The sequence below is a fragment of the Hyperolius riggenbachi genome, chromosome 3 (genome assembly GCF_040937935.1).
Source record: "Hyperolius riggenbachi isolate aHypRig1 chromosome 3, aHypRig1.pri, whole genome shotgun sequence".
In the NCBI taxonomy this organism is placed as follows: Eukaryota; Metazoa; Chordata; class Amphibia; order Anura; family Hyperoliidae; genus Hyperolius; species Hyperolius riggenbachi.
In genome coordinates this window covers 316,820,465-316,843,966 of record NC_090648.1, presented here as the reverse complement: position 1 = coordinate 316,843,966, position 23,502 = coordinate 316,820,465, and the positions used below count along the sequence as shown (strand labels likewise).

The window sequence follows — 23,502 nt, the reverse complement described above, 5'->3', positions numbered from 1 at the left end:
CTGCCATCTCCAACATTAAGGCCCTGTTCATAAAATAGCAAAATTGTGCGAGTGATTTTACTTGTGATTAGCACGGTAAAATCATTGGGCACTTCTGCGATCTCAGAGCGATTGCGGTCAGTGTTTTATAAGCGCTGTACCGTGATCGCTTCTGAATGGCTCCAAAAATGCTGCAGGTAACATGTTTGCGATTGGCGCTAATCGCAAAATGCCCACGATTGAAGCCAATCGCAGCATTGAGAACACTGCTATAGGGTAACTAAGCAGTAGCGCTTTAAAAAGCGATAGTGCTATAGCGATTAGTGGGAATTGCCCGCTAATCACTTAAGTGTGAATGGGACCTAAGCCTCTATTTATCATGTTGATTTAGATATGGATGAGTGAGGAGGAGGTGTCTCAGTGGCTGAAGTGACAGGGAGGAAGCTGTACAGTCACCATGCTGAGTATGTGCACCTGCAGTTGGGTAGCATGTGGTGGGGTCATTGCTGGACCATATAGTCAAAAGGTTGTCCAGTGTAGTACAATATAACCAGCGCTGCATGTTTACTACCTCAGCACTGGTATTTCCCAAACTCTGCATCAAATTAACGATTCAGACATCATGCTAGTATAATACTTAACATGGCAAGTTTTATAAATATAGTTGTGAGAGAACGCGGAAAAGCCGCCGCGTGTACTGGCGGTCAGGCGGCTGATTCCGCATCCAGCGCGGCGGTTTGTCCGTAGCAGCGTGCGTCTGGTGTGGCTGGGTCTGTTAGTTCACACAGATGGAGGAATACGCGTGCGCGCGCGCTGAGAGGCAGAACCTTTATTACAAACAAGGAGGGATCAGCTGACCAGCTCGGTAAGCTGACCTCAAGGCAAGTGGCTATTGGTTGATCGCTGATGGGTGGCGCTGGTGAGCGCTGCCCTATATATAGTCACTGCTGGCCAGTTTCAGGTTGTCTGCCGTTGCGAACACTACGTGGAAGCACTCAGACCTTAGTCAGATCCAACAGTGTGTTTGAACCAGGAGGACCTGGAAATTCACACTGAGCCAGATTACTACTGTGTTATTATTGTGGTATACTTCAGACTAGTTCCAGGGTGTTGAGACCACGGATCTCACACCCAAGATTAGGGAACTTGTGTATCATTCTGTTATACTTCAGACTAGTTCCAGGGTATAGAGACCACGGACCTCACACCCCAAGATTAGGGAACTTGTGTATCAATCTGTTATACATCAGACTAGTTCCAGGGTGTAGAGACCACGGACCTCACACCCAAGATTAGGGAACTTGTGTATCAATCTGTTATACATCAGACTAGTTCCAGGGTGGAGAGACCACGGACCTCACACCCAAGATTAGGGAACTTGTGTATCATTCTGTTATACATCAGACTAGTTCCAGGGTGTAGAGACCATGGACCTCACACCCAAGACTAGGCATTGTTTGATATCTGTTATGACCTATTGCTTTCCTGACTACCTCTCCGCTCGCTGACTCGGTACCACGCATATCTGATCTTCCGTTGCCAACCCTGCCTGCCTTGGATACCGAATCAGCCTTCTGCCTTTGTACTTTGTCTGTCTGTGTGTTGCCGACCTGGCTTGCCCGACCTCGAGAGCTATCTCCCTCCTTTAGGAGATAGTCTCCAGATCAGCTAGTGACACCCACCTTCAGGTGTCACTCACTCACTGGTCCTTCCTACCTTTAGCCTGAGACTCCACCCCTTGGAAGATCTCAGGCTGCTGGAAGGTTCTCGTGCTTCTCTAAAGAGCAGTGTTGCCCACACTGCCAAGGACCACCTGCTCATCAGGTGGATTACTCAAAGTAAATACTGTTGCACCAAACGCTCACTATATATACAATTGTCCAGAGGTTAGTACTATATCTGTATTATTGGTGATTCTGCAGATCATCAATAATCAGGTATATATCTGTATTCTTGGTGATACTGCAGATCACCAATAATCAGATTCTCTCTGTGTGCTGACACCGATCATTACAATAGTAATTTATAACATTGAATTACATGCATTAGCTCATGAAATGCAAAACGAATTGCATATCTTTATAGATCATCTACATACAGTAGTCTTCTTTCAAAGTCACTGCACTTTTTTGTGTACCCTGACGCTTGAAGTACAAACCAGTAGCAGTGTTTTGTTGTAAAAACAAACAAGAAAAAAAATACTACACTGATACTTGATAGGTTATGAACCCTTTAACATTTTTTAATATATTTTTTTATATGAATGTGACCTAAAGCATCATCCATCTTATTCTCAAACAAGTCCTAAAAGTAGATAAAAAAAACCTACTTAAATAATTAATGGAAAATGATTATAATGGTCCCTGCATTTATTGAAACAAATCAAATAACATAACTATGTGGCAAAAGTGAGTGAACTTTTAGGGCCCTTTCATACTGCCATGGTGCAGCCAAATTGCCGCACTGCTACCACAGCCTAATTTTTCCCTACGGGGAAGTTCACACTCCCCACGCTTCGGTATTCCATGCCGGAAGTCTCTAATCTAATGCTAACACAGAACTACGTTACCGCACGGCTCCAGCGGCGGCTTGCGGTAATCTGTGTCGGCCTGGAAGTCATGTTAGTCTATGGCGAAGCAGGGTTTTTAAAAAGTCAACGTCGCAGCGCGCATGCACTGAAGCGTATTTTTACAATAAGCTTCCGTGCACTTCCTCATACCCGAAGCAGGAAGTGACTGCAAGTGCGCATCACTTCCTGCTTGGCTAGTGGCGAGACAGGGAGAACCGCACACTTCAGTGTTCCCCGAAGGCCTGTTTCTGTCGGAGCGGCGTGCGCAACGTCAAATTCTAATTGGGGCACATTGTCATGCTGTAGAACAAAGTTGAGACTGATCAGATGCCTCTCTGATGATGATGCACAATGGATGAGAATCTGTCTGCACCTCTCAGCAGTGGGTGTGCCATCAATTCTGACCAAATCATGAATTCCATATGTGGAACTGCAGCCATCAGATCTTTACTATGCTTCACTATTGTCTGCAGTTACTGTTTTCAAACACTTTGGTGGATAAATTGACCAGAAACAACTGGGAAAATCCTAAAGAATAATCTGCAATAAAAAGAAGGACAAGGCGTCAGAGTCACCACAGAATGCTAATCTCCGCATCTTAACGCTGCAGGTTAGGACTCTAAAAGAGATTTTTGGGTGATTTTTAGTAAGTTTTCTCTCATCAAAATGTTTCTAATGGATAAATATCATCTGTTCATTAATAAATATTGTCATAGAATCTAGATACTTCCTACAAATAATTTACTATGTTACACAGTCATTAACTTATGCCTGGATCTTTCAGGTTCTTTTGTTTTCTCTCATATTATATGCACCGCAGTTCGAAAATGGCAATTCTGCATCTGGACATCAGAAATTCCTACTGCACCTTTACTATTAAACACTATGGCCCCTTTTACACGTATTCAGTTGCTCTTAGTTATAACTGAAAGAAAACTGATTTTCAAAGTAATGCCCATGTTTTTCTATGGCCTCTTTTACACTTAACGCGTTTTAACTAAAAACTTCTTCACAATGCACTGCTATGGAAAAAACGCATACCAACGCGCGCTAACGCACACTAACGCACACCAACTGATTAAGTGTAAAAGGGGCCTAAACGTATCCCTTTGAAGGGAAATTCCTCTTCAGTTTAGAAAAACCTGATGACTTTTTTAATGTTTTTAGCAGTGGCGTAGCTAAGGAGCTATGGGCCCCGATGCAAGTTTTACAATGGGGCCCCCCAAGCACTCTATACATAACAATTGATACGGCGCACCAAAACCTGCCAATGGCAACTACAGTGTCAGAGGTGCAAGAAGGGGATGGGGAACAGCTTGTTACTGATTATCACTATTCAAAGTATCTATAGAAGTGATTATTATGAGCACAGGACCAATAGAGAGCTAATACTGTAGTTGAGGGAGGGCCATTCAGGGCCCCTCTGGCCCAAGGGCCCCGATGCGGTCGCTACCTCTGCACCCCCTATTGCTACGCCCCTGGTTTTTAGATGTATATAAACCACATTCTACAGTGCTTCTATCAGAAACTGATAGGTCTGTCAGGGTTTTCTGCATGTGAAGTCAAATAGTGCATGTGCTGCTGGCATGAGTAAAAGACTCATTCACTGTGCAACTAGTTTCTCCTTCAGCAAGGTGAGAGTTTCTGGCCAGTCTCATGGCACCATGACTCCAAAGAGTACAGGGAGGGAGTACTTCCACCAGGGTTTCAACCCAGAATATGAGCTGTTCTGTTGTGTAAAGATACAGTACATTTTAAACAATAAGAATACTTGTGCAGCAGCACCCATTTATATTATGGCAATTTTGTGATGAAAGTGGAGTTTCCCTTTAACAGGTCCTATTTCCCTGGAATCCCTACGTTATACACCTCTGCACTTTCAACACCCTTCAGCACCTCGGACAGAGCAAGCCTCGACACACAGGTAGACTCATATAGGTGAGTGCTGCTAACACATCAATGAATGTGTACGTTTTGTTTATTCTGTCGAAGTGAAAGTATGTCATAAGATCATATATCAATGCTTTATTCCTAGTATTGCACCACGCAAAAGGCCATCTTTTTATTTATCTATTTACTTTTTTTTAGTCCTTTGATCTATTAGCTATACAGGGTTGATGTGAATGCAGCCCTGCTTGTCTCAGTTATGTGGCACCCCTGATACAGAGCAGTGCTGTGTGTGAAGCTGCCAGTTGTAATCAGGCACCTCCCCATGTCACACTCGCTGATCCCTCCTTTACTACTTCATTGACTCCAAAGTGCTTGAAGCCAGCCCCCTCAGTGAGATCAGAGCAGTCAGCAGCATCGCTGTGCAGCACACACGGAGAAAGTAAACAGTATAAAGTCCCAAGACAGAAGAGGTGAAAAGTGAAACGCCATACAGTAGTTTCTGAGCAGCATGGCCCTGACAGCATTGTGCTGCTTTGCTCTCCAGGTCTGGAGCGTTATCTTCTGTGTACTCGCACAAGCAGAGGCTGCACAGCAACAGGAAGACAGCTTATACATATGGATTGATGGTCACCAAGCAAGAGTGTTAATAGGTATCCACACTGCTTTATCCTGGTGGATGCAAAAGATCTAGATAGACAGATTTGCTCTAAAAGACTCTATATGTTAAAAAAATGATGGCAGATGTAACTGAACTGATATTATGAAGCACTGTAGAAAGTGTGTAGCTGTGCATGTATCCATCTTCTGTTCACTGTTCTATTTATTTCAGGCTTTGAAGAAGATATTTTGATTGTTTCTGAGGGGAAAATGGCACCATTCACTCATGATTTTAGAAAAGCCCAGCAAAGGATGCCTGCCATTCCTGTCAATATACAGGCAATGAATTTTACCTGGCAAGCAACAGGACAGGTATGTCTGCTTATGGCATTGTGATTGTGTTCATCATGTATACAATATGTCAGTGATTCTTAGAATTATCTTCATGTGTTGCTTATTTATACTTGCACATTTTTTCTGAGCGCTGCTTTGTATCCTGTATAATATACTTATGGATAGTTAGTTAAGTACGGTTTTATTTATTTATTTTTGTCACCAAGGTGATAGCATTTAACATTGTTTTCAGTTTATTCTGATAAAAGAATGTGTTGTGAAGACAAGATGAGTGACAGATTTGTAATGACCCTGTTGTAGTGGGTCACAGTGGTGGCAAAGGTCTGGCAGGCAGTTTCTGATCCAGCAGTGTTCTGCATAGCTTTCAGGGAGTCTATGGTAGGACCAAACAGCTGCCCTTCCCACATAAGCAGCTGCTCCAACACAAAACTGACAGCAGATATATGACACATACTAACATAAAGGAGAAACAAAAACGTGTGCTTAACCTTTCTTTCAAGTTCATCCAAAACAAGATCTTCTTCAAAGGCGACACAGTAGGTAAGCTGTGAGTGGCGGCCTTCTGTGCTGTAAGATCAGCCATGTGACAATGTGATGGCTGAAGTAATCCAGGCATAAAGTTTCACACAGCTGCCTATCAGCTCATTCAGTGCAGCAGTGCTAAAACCAAGCGGAGTTTAGCAACCCATAGCAAGCAGATTTCAGCAGTAAGATGAATGATGCAAAATTCAGTTTTTTCCATGAGTTATTGCATTTTGCATATTGCTGTTGTTGGAATATCCCCCCATTGGTTTTCCAGCAGATATTAGCTTGTAATCAAGCTCCAGACCAAGACATTTGCTCTCATTTAATACTTAAACTGATCACGATTCATTTAAATATAACCATCTTTCTGATTCCAAGGCAGCACTATTATTCTGAACTGAATCAGTTATTTGTTCTCAAGTCATAAAAAAGTATTGATATTTTTCCTATAGTGAAACATTAGCAGCACTTTTCCTTTCTTAATAAGTGATAAAGTGTGTCTGAGTTGAAGGCAATGCATGAAAAAGCATTAAAATGATGCTTTTGCTGTGCAGCATGCCACTAACTGGAAGAATGATTTTGTTTTCTGGTCTGCGTAACTGAATATGCGATGCGAAATGTCAACATATTTACATTCTGTGGGCATGACTATTTATTCTTAAAGGGGTTCACATATCATAAGTGTGCAGCTTCCACCCTTTAATATTGAAATCCTGTTCTTCTGTGGTATTTTGCATCTTGGTGTTGTAGACATGCCACCAGGGATCAAAGCATAATGCTGCTGAGATCCCACTTCATTTAGTAGAGCAAGCATGTGCATGCCATCTGTTCTATCTGATAGAAAACAGCGGTAAACGGCTCAAACTTTGGCCAAAAAAGGCTTTAGTGCTCAGAGATGAGACGCGAGGCACCTTGTAAGCTACATCTGGTTTGCATAGCAGTTTACATAGTATAAATTTTCAATACACAAGCGATATTGTCCACATTACTGCATAGGACATCATTAATGCTATAAAGGTCAGTCATTGCAACTCAAGACTTTGAGATTACTGGAAGAGGGGAAGCTGAAGTGACACTACATACCTTCAATTTAAATAAAAAATAAAAGGGGGGGGGGGGGGGATCATCCAGCCAGGCTCATAAAAGCTGTCATAAAGGAAATTGTCTGGTTTGCAATCACAACCAAGTCAACACTGGTTCTCATTTTCCAGTATACATTGGATGTCTCATAGCTGCTATGAGCTGTACCACATTTTTTTCCGGCTCTTGTAAAAAAGGTAGAAGCATAGTTGTAGCGGGCAATACCATTTATTGGTTAACTAAGTATATTTATGGATGCAAACCTACAGGGATGCTTAAATTCCCTTCTATGGACGGCTTCATGCATGCCTCACCAAGACAGCAAACATTGTATAATGCAGGGATGTTTTTTCTGTACAAAGCAGCATCTTTCAACATATGAAACAATGGAGGCGGTAAATCTTTGTAGCGGTAGTAGCTTTGTAGCGGTAAATTTGTTAAGAAAGACCATTTACTGTGAAAGCAATCTCCATGCCCCGTGCGTGATCTGATTTTCACTGGAAAATAAGTGTGCTTTTTAAGTGCATATTAGGGATATAGCTATAGGCATGGCAACTGCTATGGGGCCCAGTCATCCCGAACCAGTTCACTGCTTTCTCACTGATTTGTGTTTTCAGTCCTCCAGCCACCAGGCATGTGTACTCAAATCCAGTTGGGATATCACAGAGGCAAAAAATGTAAGGAAGCTGTGTTTGATACAGCAGTGTGTCTCCTGACTACACTCATTAACTAGCATTAAATTGCCATTCCTTCTATGCAGGAAGTCATGTCACTGATTGCAGAAATATGCAGGGAGGTAAAAAGTTAAAGCTCTAGTTGATGCTTGTGTTTCTTCAAACCTATTGTGTGGATTATATCTTATTTTGCAATGCAGAAAGTTTAGCACATTGCACTTCAACCATTTTGCACTAGTCAATTTTTATTAACCAGGCTTGCTGGATTTGCAAAACTGTCTTACTGTGTAAATGTCAGATGTAGCAGAGTTACTGTGTGAATGTCAGATGTAGCAGAGTGTGAGCTGTCCAAACTCCTCCAAATCCCATCGTATAACCTACATGAAGCAGTCAAGGTGGAACTGCAAGGGGCACAAGCTTGTCTTTAATTGTGCATACAGAGCTGATCCTGCCCACCTCCTTTGGGCTGCTGAGGGATTAACTCTCTGTGGATATGTAATTGGGAAAGCTTCATTCAAAGGGAAGGGCAAAAACACACAGTCCTTTTGAGGGTAATCCACCATACCCACTATTTAGTACTTTGTTAGAAAGTACCATCATTTTCGATTAAAGCACCATGGTACTGGGTACTGCAAGATTGTGCCATGGTGCTTTAATCGAAAATTATGTTATTTTCTAACAAATAAGGATTAACTCTTTGTGGCCAGCACTGCAATGCTGCAGAGTCTCATCATCAATTCCTGCCATCTGTATAATAAAACATTTCTGCTTCTGAAATTCTTCCCAGTGTGTTCATAAAAAGTGTTATAGAGCAGAGAAAAATGTCTTCTTATTGCAGTCAGAGCAGCCTTTATAAAACTTAAAGTGGACCCAAATTAAAAATACAAGATTTCAGCAATAAAATCTATTTTCTAAATTATAATAATAAATAGCAGCCTTTTTTCAGCTGCATGATGATAAATATAAAATATTTTACATTTATTGGAGGAACCCCTCCCTTCCTTTCAAATTGCCGGGACAAAATCCGGCAAACTGGTAGAGTATATGGTGTCTGGCAATGGAGGAATTGCTAATGGCTGCCCCCAGTATAACCTTAGTTATGAAAAGAGAAGGGTGAAAAGCATGCACTGAAATGCTCATAGGTTTGAAGGAGTGTTTATTTATCTTTGTATGTGTCAGAGTGGTGCAACCAAATATTTTTAATTAAAAAAAATGTTTGGCTTGGGTCCGCTTTAAGTGGTGGCCATAAAAATGTTGTTTTTATCATCATCAGCAGTAGGAGGAGAGCGCAGGGTAAGGTGATGTGCTTTATGCTGGGGAAAGAACACCCACTCTTCTGGCAATACGGAGTTACAGCCTGCCAGGAGCCAGACAAGTGCTTTGAAAATATGTATTGCAAAAGTTAAAGACTTGTAAAGGACAAAAGCTTTGTGCATTGCTAAAATACTGTATAACACAATACATTCTTGTTTATTGGAAATATGCAAGCAGCTGCTCAAACAAGGCAGCAATCACACATACATTTGTTTTTCCCTTTGCTTTTACAATGATGGATTGTCCAAGTAGTAAAGTTGTGGAAAACAGTAAATAGTCAGGCTTTGTTTTCCAAATAACATATTCCGGTGCTTAGTAGTCCAGGTATAGATATGATGCATTTTATTATTATTGTTATTTGGTATTTATTTAGCACCAACATCTTCTGCAGTGCTGTACAGAGTATATTGTCTTGCCACTTAACTGTCCCTCAGAGGGGCTCACAATCTAATCCATACCATAGTCATCTGTCTATGTATATATCATATAGTGTATGTGTCGTAGTCTAGGGCCAATTTAGGGGGAAGCCAATAACTTATCTGTATGTTTTTGGGATGTGGGAGGAAACCATAGTGCCCAGAGGAAATCCTTGCAGACACCGGGAAAGCACACAAACTCCATGCAGGTAGCGCCATGGGTGGGTTTCGAACCAGGAACCCAGCGCTGCAAGGCAAGAGTGTTAATCACTACACCACCATGCTGCCCACAATGGTTATCTGTTGCTGCCAGCAGCAAAGCAATAGGGAAAGCAGAGGTAGCGACTGCACCAGGGCCCCTGGGCCAGAGCGGCCCACTAGGGGCTCTCCTTCAAGTGCTTTATTAGCTCTTTATTGGTGCTATGCTGATTATGATCACCTCTATATGTGCTTTGTAACCATTAATAGACTGTTCTCCTTCTCATTATACACCTCTCTGACACTGCAGCCGGTTTGGTGCTCCATACCAATTATTACGTATAGAGCTCTTGGGGTGGCCCAATGTAAAACTCATATTGGGGCTCAAAGCTCCTAAGCTATGTTACTGGTTGCTGCTTATGATACATTTTCCATTCTCGGTTGCAGTCCACAGAGAATTGTTTTTCAGGAGATTTTTTGTGCATGGGGGAGTTAAGGAATCAGAAGAAGTTTGGCATTTTTATCCAAACCATTTACAATATATTGAAACTGTGGTCAGAAGAAGCATGGGTGTGGCTCCATATAATGTTACTTGGAGATGTTAAAGAGGAACTCCAGTGAAAATAACGTCATGAAAAAAGTGCTTAATTTTTACAATAATTATGTATAAATGATTTAGTCAGTGTTTGCCCATTCTAAAATCTTTCTTCACCCTGATTTACATTCTGAATGTTATCACATGGCAACATTTTTACTGCTGGCAGATCATGTCAGTGGAAGGAGATGCTGCTTGCTTTTTTGGCAGTTGGAAACAGCTCCACAATATCAGCCATACAGAGCCCCCTGATGAACTATTTGAGAAAAGGTGAAGCTTTTTCATGGCAAAGGGTGTATTAGCTACTGATTGAGATTAAGTTCAATCCTTGGTTACGGTTTCTCTCTAAGTTATTTTAGGCAATTTACATTTATACAATACAATACAATAACATATCTATAGTGCTTTTCTCCTCTTATTTAGTACATAGACACTCTAATTTTCAATAAAGATGGTACCCTGCTGCTGTTCCATTCACACAGATTGCACAAACAAGGGTGCAAGAGTACTATTGCTATGAAACTGCTATACAGATAGGACTGATTTCTTGCCTAAATTTGAAAGCCTGTTTTGGTCTATTTCATAGATGATTTTCCTAAACGCATAAAAGAACTGGAACAGGAACTAAAATACTTCCATAATTTGATGTTTTTCACATCACGTCAGTCCAGCCACTGAACGCGGGTTCAGTAATCCTCTGTTTCTTACATGCTGTATTTGAGATGAATTAGTAGAAAAGTATCTTAATGCATTCATGGTAAGACATGTATTCCAATCAGTTTAAAGGCAAGCAGCTGCCTTTGTTGATTAGTTGGTTGCCCTGCCAAAGTGAAATACGTATTGTTCTCATCAAGACACTTGAAATGGCATATACAGTACTTACATAGTGTGTAAAGAAAGCACACAACACACATTTCCTGCACTACTGCAGACTTCATAAGCAATCCTACCCTGGGATATTTCACATTGCAGAGCTGGGAATAGTACATGACATTTTGGACCCCCACCGTTCATATGAATGTGGTTGAATGTTTGCACAAGTCAGAGATAAACATTAGTTAATTGCAGCAGGTTACGGCATAAGAAGATCAATGAATTGGCAGATACAGATGCACTTCTAATACAGACAAGCTGGCAGTTGCTTGGAATGAAAAAGAGAAACTAGAACAACGCAGTTTGATCACAACACAAAATTGTTTGATAAAGTTGAATTCCAGACAAAACCTTTCTTTTTAATTTAATTAAAGAGTAAAGAAAGAATAAGAAAAAACACCTACTTTTTATGGCTGTCAGAATGCTGATTGAAGAGAGATCTCTCCCCATTTTCTGGGGTGTCGAAAGGGAGAGAAAGTGGAAAGATTTTTCTTCTTTTACAAATATCCTGTCCAGAAAGAGAAAGTGTGTGTGTGTGTGTGTGTGGGGGGGGGGGGGTATATGTGTTTTAACATAAATAATTGGTCTAAGCCACGGATGCAAAATATGATTTGTCATTGACTTGACATAAGTGACAATAAAACATAAAGTAGTAAATCACTGCACTCACTGCAATCCTTATGAGTACTTGTACATTACTGCAGTTCATTGGGTACTGGAAAAGTTGACATCCACTCTTAACTGAACCCTAGATGTGGGCCCAATAGGTATGGTAGAATTATTAATCTGTATAGACTTCCCTGTGGCAATAACTCATGTGATTTGTTTACATTTTTTCTTATGCTTTGATGAATATATATATTTATATATGATGATGATGATCTATTTCTCCCATAGGCAAGACCATGTGGGATAAAACAGGAAGTTGAGTTGAGGCTCTTGTGTTAGGCTTGTTAGCTTGCTCCTTCTTGCTGATCTTATTGTTAAAAGGCACTCCTCATCCTCAACAGCTCTTCTGAGAGCTAATCTTGTTCTTGTGATCTATTTTGTGTGTGTGTGTGTGTGTGTGTGTCCCACAGACACTTGTGTTGCATAGACAACCTTGGTAATACTACTGTGCCACTGCCAGCCAGGACCAGCACATTCAGTGACTACATGTGTGTGTGACAGGCAGCTGCACATTTGTAGTCCCAATCACTGCACCTGTTCACTGTTCAGTGCACCTACCTACCTATACCTACATGAGCGCACGCATTGTTAATACCACCAGTCACTGCACCTGTTCAGGGTACCTGTGTGTGTGTGACAGGCAGCTGCACATTTGTAATCCCAATCACTGCACCTGTTCACTGTTCAGTGCACCTACCTACCTATACCTACGTGAGCACACGCATTGTTAATACCACCAGTCATTGCACCTGTTCAGGGTACCTGTGTGTGTGTGTGTCAGGCAGCTGCACATTTGTAATCCCAATCACTGCACCTGTTCACTGTTCAGTGCACCTTCCTACCTATACCTACGTGAGCGCACACATTGTTAATATCATGAGTTATTGCACCTGTTCACGGTACCTGTGTGACAGGTGCACATTTGTAATTCCAATCACTGCACCTGTTCACTGTTCAGTGCACCTACCTACCTACCTACGTGAGCGCAAGCAGTGTAATATACCACCAGTCATTGGACCTGTTCACGGTACCTGTGTGTGACAGCTGCACATTTGTAATCCCTGCTACCTGTTCACTGCACCTGTGTGACCGCACGCTGTTTAGTATACCAGTCCGTGCATACCTGTTAACTGCACCTGTGTGACAGCTGCACATTGTATTGTAATACCAGTCACTGCTACCTTTCACTGCACCTGTGGGACTGCACATTGTATTAGTCAAGTCAATGCTTACCTTTCACTTCATCCCCCCCCCCCCCCCGATATGGACAAAACAACAGGCAGAGGCAGACCCAGAGGCAGGCCACCCGACAGGTCTGTTTGAGGTCGTGCTAAGGTGATTTCGTGCGGCCCTGGCCCAAAGTACAGTGCTCAGAAGAAGGCACGTCCCATCAACTCCCAAGATTGTCAGGACGTGGTTGACTATTTAACACAGAACACCTCATCTTCCGCATCCACCAGCACTACTCCAAGTACCACATCTGCTACATTTGACACTTCGCAGGAGTTATTTGGTGGGGAAATCACTGATTCATAGCCATTATTGTTACAACAAGATGAAGGCGCTAAGCAAGTTACACCACCTCATATGTCTGAGTTAGGCGACACTATGGACGTAAGGTGTGAGGAGGAGGAGGATGAAGTACCTGCTGTTGGTGCAGTTTTGGAGGTGTCTGATACAAGCGAAGCTTTGGAGGATGATTATGATGATGATACTGCCATGGATGCCACGTGGGATCCTAAGAGACACGATGACCAAGGGGACAGTTCAGAGGGGGAGTCAGAGAGGAGTAGGAGGAGCCGAAGTGCTGAAAGAAGCAGGGGGAGCTCGTCATCAGAAACAGCTGGTGGCAGTGTCCGGCGCCATGTATCGCCACCTATGGACAGCCAGCCAACATGCCCTTCAACGTCAGCTGCTGACGCCACCATAGTGCCCACACCCCAGGGTGGCTCAGCGGTGTGGACATTTTTTAGTGTGTATGCCAAAGATCAGAGCAATGCCATCTGTACTCTCTGCCACCAAAAATTGAGCCATGGAAAGGCCAACACCCACATAGGGACAACTGCCTTACGAAGGCACATGCAGAAAAGGCACATACTGCAATGGGAAGACCACCTGAGCAAAAGCAGCACACAAAAGCAAAGCCACTCTCCTTCTCCTCTTCCTCCTTCAGGTGCATCATCTTCTTCAGCCGCTTTTTCCCTTGCACCTTCACAATCACAGCCTCCCTCCTCCACTCCACCTCTCACCTTGAGCGGTTTCTGCTCCTCTGCCCACAGCAGTAGCCAGGTTTCCATGAGGGAAATCTTTCAGCGGAAGAAGCCAATGCCTGCCAGTCACCCCCTTGCCCGTCGTCTGACCGCTGGCTTGGCGGAACTGTTATCCCGCCAGCTGTTACCATACCAGCTGGCAGCCTCTGAGGCCTTCCGAAAATCTGTGGCCATTGGGACACTGCAGTGGAAGATACCAGGCCGCAATTATTTCTCCAAAAAGGCAATACCCAAACTGTACCATGAAGTTGAGATGCAAGTGGTGTCATCTCTGGCACACAGCGTTGGGTCAAGGGTTCATCTGACCACGGATGCCTGGTCTGGCAAGCACATTCAGGGCAGGTACATTACTTACACAGCCCATTGGGTTAACCTGGTGACCGCTGGCAAGCAGGGAGTACGTGGCTGTGCGGCGTACTTAGTGACACCTCCACGGCTTGCAGGCAGGCCTGCTGCCACCTCCTCTCCTCCTGCTACATCCTCTTCGCTGTCATCCTCCTCCTCCTCCTTGGCTAAGTGGCAGTTCAACTCTACTGGTGCTGTGATCTCCTCTCCAGCTACACAGCCCCAGGTCCCCAGGGCTTATGCTGCATGACAGGTACGACGGTGTCACACCATCTTAGACATGTCTTGCCTCAAAGCGGAGAGTCACACTGGAGCAGCTCTCCTGGCTGCTCTGAACAAACAGGTGGATCAGTGGCTGACCCCGCACCAACTGGAGATCAGCAACGTGGTGTGTGACAACGGCAGCAATCTCATTTCGGCTTGAATGTACCCTGCATGGCACATGTGCTCAATCTCGTAATTCAGAGATTTGTGTCTAAGTACCCAGGCTTACAGGACGTCCTAAAGCAGTCCAGGAAGGTGTGTGGGCATTTCAGGCGGTGTAAGGCGGCCATGGCACGCTTTGCCGATATTCTGCGGAGAAACAACTTGCCGGTGAGACGCTTGATTTGCGATAGCCTGACTCGCTGGAATTCGACTCTCCTGATGTTTGACCGCCTGCTACAACAGGAGAAAGCCGTCAAACAGTATCTCTACAACTACAGTCAAAGGACACAGTCTGGGGAGATGAGGATGTTCTGGCTGAAGTACTGGACACTGATGCAAAATGCCTGCAGGCTCATGCGGCCGTTTGAGGAGGTGACAAACCTGGTGAGTCGCAGTGAAGGCGCCATCAGCGACTTGATCCCATATGCCTTCTTCCTGAAGCGTGCCATGCGTAGAGTGGTGGATCAAGCTGTGGAGGAGCGTGAACAGGAACAGGAGGAAGAGTTGTGGGATTAATTCTCAGCAGAAGCAGATGATTCTTCAACACCTGCGGCAGTACAGAAGGGGGAGGAGGAAGAGTCGTGTGGGGAAGAGGAGTCAGATGATGAGGAAGGTGTTGTTTTGGAGGAGGAGGTTGAGGCGGAAGAATAACCGCAGCAGGTGTCACAAAGGGCTTGTGCTGCTCAACTTTCCCATGGTATTGTTCGTGGCTGGGGGGAGGAGGAGAACTTATCTGACATCACTGAGGAAGAGCAAGAGGAGATGGATAGTACGTCTGCATCCAACTTTGTGAAGATGGTGTCTTTCATGCTGTCCAGCCTGTTGAGGGACCCCCGTATAAAAAAAACTCAAGGGGAACGAGCTGTACTGGGTGACCACGCTACTAGACCCTCGGTATAGGCACAAAGTGGCGGAGATGTTTCCAAATCACCAGAAGGCAGAAAGGATGCAGCACTTGCAGAACAAGCTGGCAACTATGCTTTAAAATGTGTTTAAGGGTGATGTCACAGCACAATGGAATAAAGGTACCACTGCCAGTAATCCTTCTGCCATGCCCACGCAAGCAAGGACAGGACGATCCAGCGATCTCCTGGTGATGTCGGACATGTGGACATTCTTTAGTCCAACGTAGACACTGTGAGCAGTGATGAACCCTTGGACTACTGGGTGCGCAGGTTTGATCTGTGGCCAGAGCTGTCACAATTTGCCATCCAACTTCTGTCTTGCCCTGCCTCAAGCGTCCTGTCAGAAAGGACCTTCAGTGCAGCTGGAGGCATTGTCACTGAGAAGAGAAGTCGCCTAAGTCGCCTAAAGTGTTCAGTACCTCACCTTTATCAAAATGAATGAGGCATGGATCCCGGAGGGCTACTGCCCGCCCGAAGAATAAGTCAGTCCTCGCACACAGCATCTCTGCCTGCACGCAGTGTGACTGCCTGCCCCATGATTAAGTCGCTCCCCACATATCATCTCTGCTTGCAGGCCGTTTGACTGCCTTCTCCGCTACCACCAACAGGGTCCACCAGGACTCCAGGCTGATTCCTGAATTTTTAAGGCTGCTAGCAGCGGCCGCTATAATAACTTTTCTGGTGCGTGTTTATGCCTGCCTAATTTTTCTGGCTGCACTGCAGCTGCAACAACAAAACAAAAGGCATGTACATGTGTCTATTCCCCTTCGTGATCGTTACCCTGCCGCAGTGAAGGGGCTTGCGTAACACAATGAACCAATGATCGACGGATATATGAGTGTCTCGGGGGGTGGCACACCAAAGATAATAAGGTCGTTGCTTCATTGTGGACAGACCAAATTCGATCAGCTGGACAGTCACTGTTGTTCTGTCATTGAGCTACCTCAGCCTGGCAACCATATGGGCTTGGAAACCGCTATCATCTGCACTCTCACCATGGTGCGCACCAGTCCAGCACGGCTGTTTGCAGTGCGTTACACAGTGAGTTTGGTCTGTCAGTGTGAAGCAGTACTCTAATTACACTCCCTGATTGATGTATACACATGCAAGATGTTTTAAAGCACTTTAGGCCTCCAATTTAGCATGCAATGTGATTTCTGCCCTTAAAACACTGCTTTGCATCAAATCCAGATTTTTTCCCTTGGATTTTTGGCGTGTATCCCACTCCCCCATGCAAAAACTCAGATGTTAGGCACCTTGAAACATCTTTTCCATCACTTTTGTGGCCAGCATAAATGTTTCTAGTTTTCAAAGTTCGCCTCCCCATTGAAGTCTATTGCGGTTCGCGGAAGTTCGCATGTTCGCGAAGGTTTGCGGAGGTTCGCAAACCGAAAATCGGAGGTTCGGGCCATCTCTAATTGGGAGGACCTTTGTAGGTTAGGGTTAAGAGATGGATCATCTGGATGATTGGCATCCAATGAAGAGCTTGACAGAGAAGAGCAGCTCTTGTCTTATAATACAGCTCTGGGTTGTTCCCAGCATACCTCATTCAGCTTGAATCGCCTAACACAGGAAGGTATAAAGGCACAATTAAATAGAATTAAGATAGATAAGGCACCTGGCCCCAATGACATCCCACCCCAGAATACAGTATTAAAGGTGCATACACACGTCTGATTTTATGCCCAATTGTCGTTCAAACCGGACATTTTGAACGACTTGTCATTCAAACCAAAATTCGTTCAGACTCCTTGTACACACAGACAATAAAACATTTGAAATGCTAATTACAGCTAATTAACATGTTGTTTGACTGGTCAATGGACTATATCGAACAATGGACTAGATCAATGACTGATCAAACGACTTGTTGTTTGAAAGTCTATTAGTGTCAAACTAATAGACTTTCAAACAACAAGTCGTTTGTACACATGTCGTTTGAACAACAGTCCACTAATCCGCCAAGCGGATGAGTCAAAACTGCTGCTAGCAGTCTAACGATCGTTCGTACACATGCCAAACTGTCATTCAAAGGACCGGTTTAAACGACAAGTCGTTCAGAAATATCAGACGTGTGTACGTACCTGAAGGGAGTGAAGTTCAGTTATCAGTAGGACACTTTGGGACAGATCCAATTCACTTTTTCTCCTAAGCTTTCTCCTAAGTGATATTTTCATATCTTATCAATACAATGCCCTTTAACCTCCCTGGCGGTAACCCCTAGCTGAGTTCGGGGAAGACAAAAATAGCCAGGTGCGGTAACCCCAAGCTCAGCTGCGCAACCTTACCTGGGTCCCGCGTGCAATTGGCGCTGTCCAGTGGGACTTCAGGCTCCTATTGCCGGACACCGGGTTCCTCTCTTCTTCTTGGATCCCAATGGCCAATGAGCGGCGGTACAGACCAGCCTGACGTCATTGGAGCGGCGCTTAATTTTAAGTGGACCCGATCTCTCACACAGGGCAGTGGAAACACCCTGTATGCATGCAAGAGTTTTGCCTGTCTAATCCCCCATCTGGTCCCGATCTTTTGCAGCACAGAAAGAAACATAGGCTACACTCTATACATACATACATACAACGTGCAATTGTCTGTCTGATCCCCCAATCTGGACCCGATCTCTGTCACAGGGCAGAAGGTAAACATAGAGAAATGCAGCCTGTATGTATGTTGTGAGTTTAGCCTGTCTAATTCCTCTTCATTTGTCTCTAATCACACGTTGTAATGTATCTCTCCCCGTGTCACCTGACTGCCATGGCAGATAAGCTCATTTGAATGCATCATATACATGTACCATTTTCCTGTGTAAGTCTGTAGATAGCATAGGTCAGCATATTCCTACCAGGCACATGCTACAGAATGAATAGATGTAGGTTTTAGGTGTCAGTATTTCTTACCTGAGCAGGTTTGAGCCAGGATAAAAGCTCATACTCCCCCACCCCCAGCTCTGCTTAGGTCAGCTGTGCTGACACTCAGTGTAATGTAGCAGAGGGCACAGAGACACAACATTTTTCAGGGTATTAGGTCATCAAGTACATAGAGGATTTACCACATTGTACAAGGAGCAGGTTCAAGTCTTAACTGGTTGTATTTAGCAGCTACTGATTATAACATAATATCCACATTTCCATTAGTCTGGAGTTATGCTTAAGTTTAGTGGCCAGTGTAATTATCAGAATGCATTGGTTCCCCATACTTGTTTAGCATGTCATAGCTCTCAGTGGGGTAAGTGTGCAAGCACTGACACAGCGTGGCTCCAAAATGATCCTAAAGCAGGAAAGGCTTAAGCACAAAATTATCCGGAGTCTGCAGTTCAAGATCACTTAATAGGCCTTTTAGTAGCCCTCATAACCTCTAAAAGACACATTTGCTGCTAGATCATAGAGGTATAATCAACTGGAACATTTGATCTAATAGCAAAGTGTGTACATACTGTAGATCAGAGTTCCCTTAAACAGAAAATCTGAGTAGCACTTTGGCAGGAGTAAATATTGGATACGCAATTTGTAAACATAGAATAGATAGATCAACGGGACATTGAAATCAACCAGGTTTTCTTATTCAGCAACATGGTCAAATAAAAAAAAGAAAGAAAGAAAGGAGAATGCAAAAAATTTGTGATGTTTAAAAGGAGAGTGAAGGTTACAAATATGCCAATACAATGAAGTCAAAGTAGGCAGAGAAACCCTGATGAAGAAAGCGAAAAAACACATAAAGAATTTAAAAAAGTATTTAAAAGTACTAGAATTGTAAGTTTGATCTCTACAGTAATTTGTGCACTATTTTTATTTTGGACTCTCTTCTATTCAGAGATGGGGCTGTCATGAACAGCGGGGCAGCTGCGGCGAACAGCACCGTGCCTCTCCCCGTCCTCCCGGCGTCTAGGAAGCCGAGGACGGAACGTTCGTCCTTTGAAGGGGTTTCCGTCTCGCGCGGGCGGGCGCACAGACGGAACCTTTATGCGGGGAGAAGTTTCGTCAGCTGACCGGCTGGTCAGCTGACGTCAGAGGAGACTCACGGCGCCCCGGATTGGCTGGCAGCAGGGGGCGTGCCAGTGAGGTCTCCTCTGCTTCTTAAGCCTCCGGGATTCAGTCTGGCGCTGTCTGCTGTCGTGAATACATACAGGGCCGGTTTAAAGGGGAACTGAAGAGAGAGGTATATGGAGGCTGTCATGTTTATTTCCTTTTAATCAATAACAGTTGCCTGGCAGCCCTGCTGGTCTATTTCTCTGCAGTAGTATCTGATTAAAACCAGAAACAAGCATGCAGCTAGTCTTGTCAGATCTGACTTATAAGTCTGAACCACTGAAACACCTGATCTGCTGCATGCTTGTTCAGGGGCTATGGCTAATAGTATTAGAGGCAGAGGATCAGCAGGGCTGCCAGGCAACTGGTATTGTCTAAAAGGAAATAAACATGACAGCCTCCATATACCTCTCTCTTCAGTTCCCCTTTAAGCAACAATGGGGCCCCAGGGCAAAATAAACCTGGGGGGCCCTCCAACAGATACCCCGGAACAAAAATCGGCATTAAGGGATCTTTTTTGCAGCTGGTATAGTCAGGGTGTGAAGCCCCAATCGGTCGGAGCTCCACATTCTGGCTACCCCAGCCTGCATGGGGACAAGGGGATAAAAAGTTTCAGGAGGGGGGCCCCACATAATTTTTTTTTAAATTCCCACACTCTAAACATAAAAAAATTGGGAAAATAGGAAAAAATGCCAGGGATCTTCATACAGCCATATTGCGACTGTATAACGATCCCTGGCCAAAGCGCTGCGGCTGCGTATGGACCCCCTGGAAACCCAGTCAGGAAATGTATTGCTTTTTCTTTTGATGCATGTAAAATTACACTACCGTTAGGTTTGCTACTAAAAGTGACATTTACCGCATTTAAAAGTATACTTTTTTTCTTTCAAAACTTTAAAATCGATTTTCTCAAAAACTATAAGGTCTTTTTGAAAAATTATTTTTTCCTCTTATTCCCAATGATCTCCTTAACCACTTGCCGACCGCGCACTCATACCGCGCGTCGGCAAAGTGGCAGCTGCAGGACCAGCGACGCAGTTCTGCGTCGCCGGCTGCAGGCTAATTAATCAGGAAGCAGCCGCTCGCGCGAGCGGCTGCTTCCTGTCAATTCACGGCGGGGGGCTCCGTGAATAGCCTGCGGGCCGCCGATCGCGGCTCGCAGGCTAAATGTAAACACAAGCGGAAATAATCCGCTTTGTTTACATTGTACAGCGCTGCTGCGCAGCAGCGCCGTAAGGCAGATCGGCGATCCCCAGCCAATCAGCGGCCGGGGATCGTCGCCATGTGACAGGGGGCAGCCTGTCACTGGCTGCACAGGACGGATAGCGTCCTGTGCAGCCCAGATCACCAGGGGGGACAGGGAGGAGAGGGAGGGGGGGAATCTCGCAGCGGAGGGGGGCTTTGAGGTGCCCCCCCCACAACACCCATCAGGCAGGAGCGATCAGACCCCCCCAGCACATCATCCCCCTAGTGGGGAAAAAAGGGGGGCGATCTGGTCGCTATGCCTGCACCCTGATCTGTGCTGGGGGCTGCAGAGCCCACCCAGCACAGATCAGCTAAAACGCCGCTGGTCCTTAAGGGGGGGTAAAGGGTGGGTCCTCAAGTGGTTAAGATATCCTGCAAATGTAAGGTTTATAGCATTTAAGGTGGATTTGCTATTAACCGTTAAACTTGGCGGGTTTTTAAATGTGTATTTTTTTTCCTTTGAAACTTTAAAATCGATTTTCTCAAAAACTATCAGGTCTTTTTGAAAAAAAAAATGTTTCCTCTTGTAGCCACTGGGGGCCTTTGCCTCTATGGTAGCGCCGGTCCTGAATACATAGCGTGTTAGCGCTCAGACCTTAGACTAGATCCCGGGTGTTGATGCCAAGGACTTCACACCTAGACTAGGATATTGCTTGTATTGTATTGATTTCCTGTGTATGACTCTTGGCTAAAACTCTGACTCTGATCTTGCTTTCTGATTCTGTACTTCCGCCTATCTGCCTTTTTGGTTGCTGAACCTCTGCCTGATTACCGATTACTCTCTTGCGTCACGATTCTGTACCGATACTTACCTCTCTGTTGCTGAACCTCTGCCTGATTACCGATTACTCTCCTGCCTCATGATTCTGTACCGATACTTACCTCTCTGTTGCCGAACCTTGCCTGTCAGACCACTCTAGTCACCAGTGGGCCCTCGCCACTGGTGAGGTGCTAGCTTTACCAGCTCCTCTGGCGAAGTTATTCTTTAGTGCAGTACTGTTTGCGTTTTCTGCTCCTAGGCTGCAGTACAGTCTGAATCACCTGCTTCCCAGGCGATCATTAGTGCAGTACAGTCTGAGTCACCCGCTCCTCGGGTGATCACTCGGCTGCAGTACACTCTGAATCACCCGCTCCTCGGGAGATTCGGTCTCTTCAGTATTGTATCTCCAACTTGCTGGAGCTTGAACTCTAGTAACCGGTCAGTGTACCGATAGTACCTCACCAGCCCCTCTGGTGAGGTCTCATAAACTATTAAAGTTACGGTTGCACCAAACACTACACACTCAGCTCTTTGTGTTGCTATACTGGTATTATTGGTGATTCTGCAGATCACACATAATCAGGTATAGCGTCTGCATTGTTGGTGATTCTGCAGATCACCAAATAATCAGACATCTGAGTTGCGACACCCAACCATTACAGGGGCAAATGGGTGGGCATAACACTGAGGTACTATGGCTGGCATCACTAATATGACCCAAATTGTGGTCAGAAATTGAAAGCTGATGGCTTCAGGGAGCAACATTCCACCATTCTACCCTTTTCTGTTGCAGGATGTCATCTCCACCAGTATGAAAAATACAGACATACAAAGGAATGGGCAACATATGGTTCTATAGAAAATAAAGAATGTGAAACATATGATGGTTATGGCTGAATGTCTGATGATTTAATAATAGTAGTGACAGACATTTATATTTAAATATCTATATTTATCTTTATGTGTGTATGTATGCATGCTGTTGAATTTACCCACCAGTTTTAGAGCTCTTTTCTAAAGTACTGTGATTCAGTATCCATTTGAATATGATATAGCGAATAGTCTTATATTGTATTGTGAATAAAAACTAGAGTGTGCAAGAGAGGATGATTGTTGAATATAATGTTGTCTCTCTATAATATAATACAACTTGATGAATTTCTTTATTATGTCATTGAAAAGTGCAGATTTGAAAGGAAACCTGAAGTGAGATGAATATGGAGGCTGACATATTTATCTTCCTTTAAAACAATGCAATTGTCTGACTGCCCTGTTGATTCTCTGCCTCCAATACTTTTAGCCATAGACCCTGAACAAGCATGCCGATTATTATTATTTAGCATTTATATAGCGCCGACATCTTCTCAGCGCTTTACAAAGTACATAGTCTTGTCACTAACTGTCCCTCAGAGGGGGCTCACAATCTAATCCCTAGCATTGTCCTATATCCATCACAGTGAAGGTCCAATTTAGTATGCTTTATTTATCTGTATGTTTTGGGATTGTGGTAGGAAGGAAACACCAGCGCAACAAGGCAAGAGGGCTATTCGCTATGCCATCGTGCTGATCATCAGCAGGACTGCTAGACAACTGGGGCCTTGTTCAATTGACTTTTTCTCCTGAGTTTTCTCTTAGGAGATAATTTTGCATCTTCTCTGTTAAAGTGGACCCAAACTAAAAATACAAGATTTCAGAAATAAAATCTATTTTCTAAATTAAAATAATAAATAGCAGCCTTTTCCCAGCTGCATGATGACAAATATAAAATATTTTACATTTATTGGAGAAACCCCTCC

General features: G+C 44.2%; 1 protein-coding gene across 3 annotated transcripts in view; it reads left to right on the top strand.

Moving 5' to 3' along the window:
• WIF1 (WNT inhibitory factor 1) overlaps positions 1 to 23,502 on the top strand; it is a 121,376-nt gene that overhangs the window by 31,088 nt on the left and 66,786 nt on the right. For 2 of the 3 annotated variants that reach the window (XM_068276759.1, XM_068276758.1), the window contains exons 3-4: positions 4,385 to 4,486; positions 5,268 to 5,407. In XM_068276759.1, coding sequence (XP_068132860.1) covers positions 5,306 to 5,407 — 102 coding nt within the window. In that variant the 5' untranslated portion in view covers positions 4,385 to 4,486; positions 5,268 to 5,305. Of the gene's footprint in view, positions 1 to 4,384; positions 4,487 to 4,841; positions 5,089 to 5,267; positions 5,408 to 23,502 lie in introns of those variants that run through there. The other variant, XM_068276757.1, reaches the window with a different exon arrangement.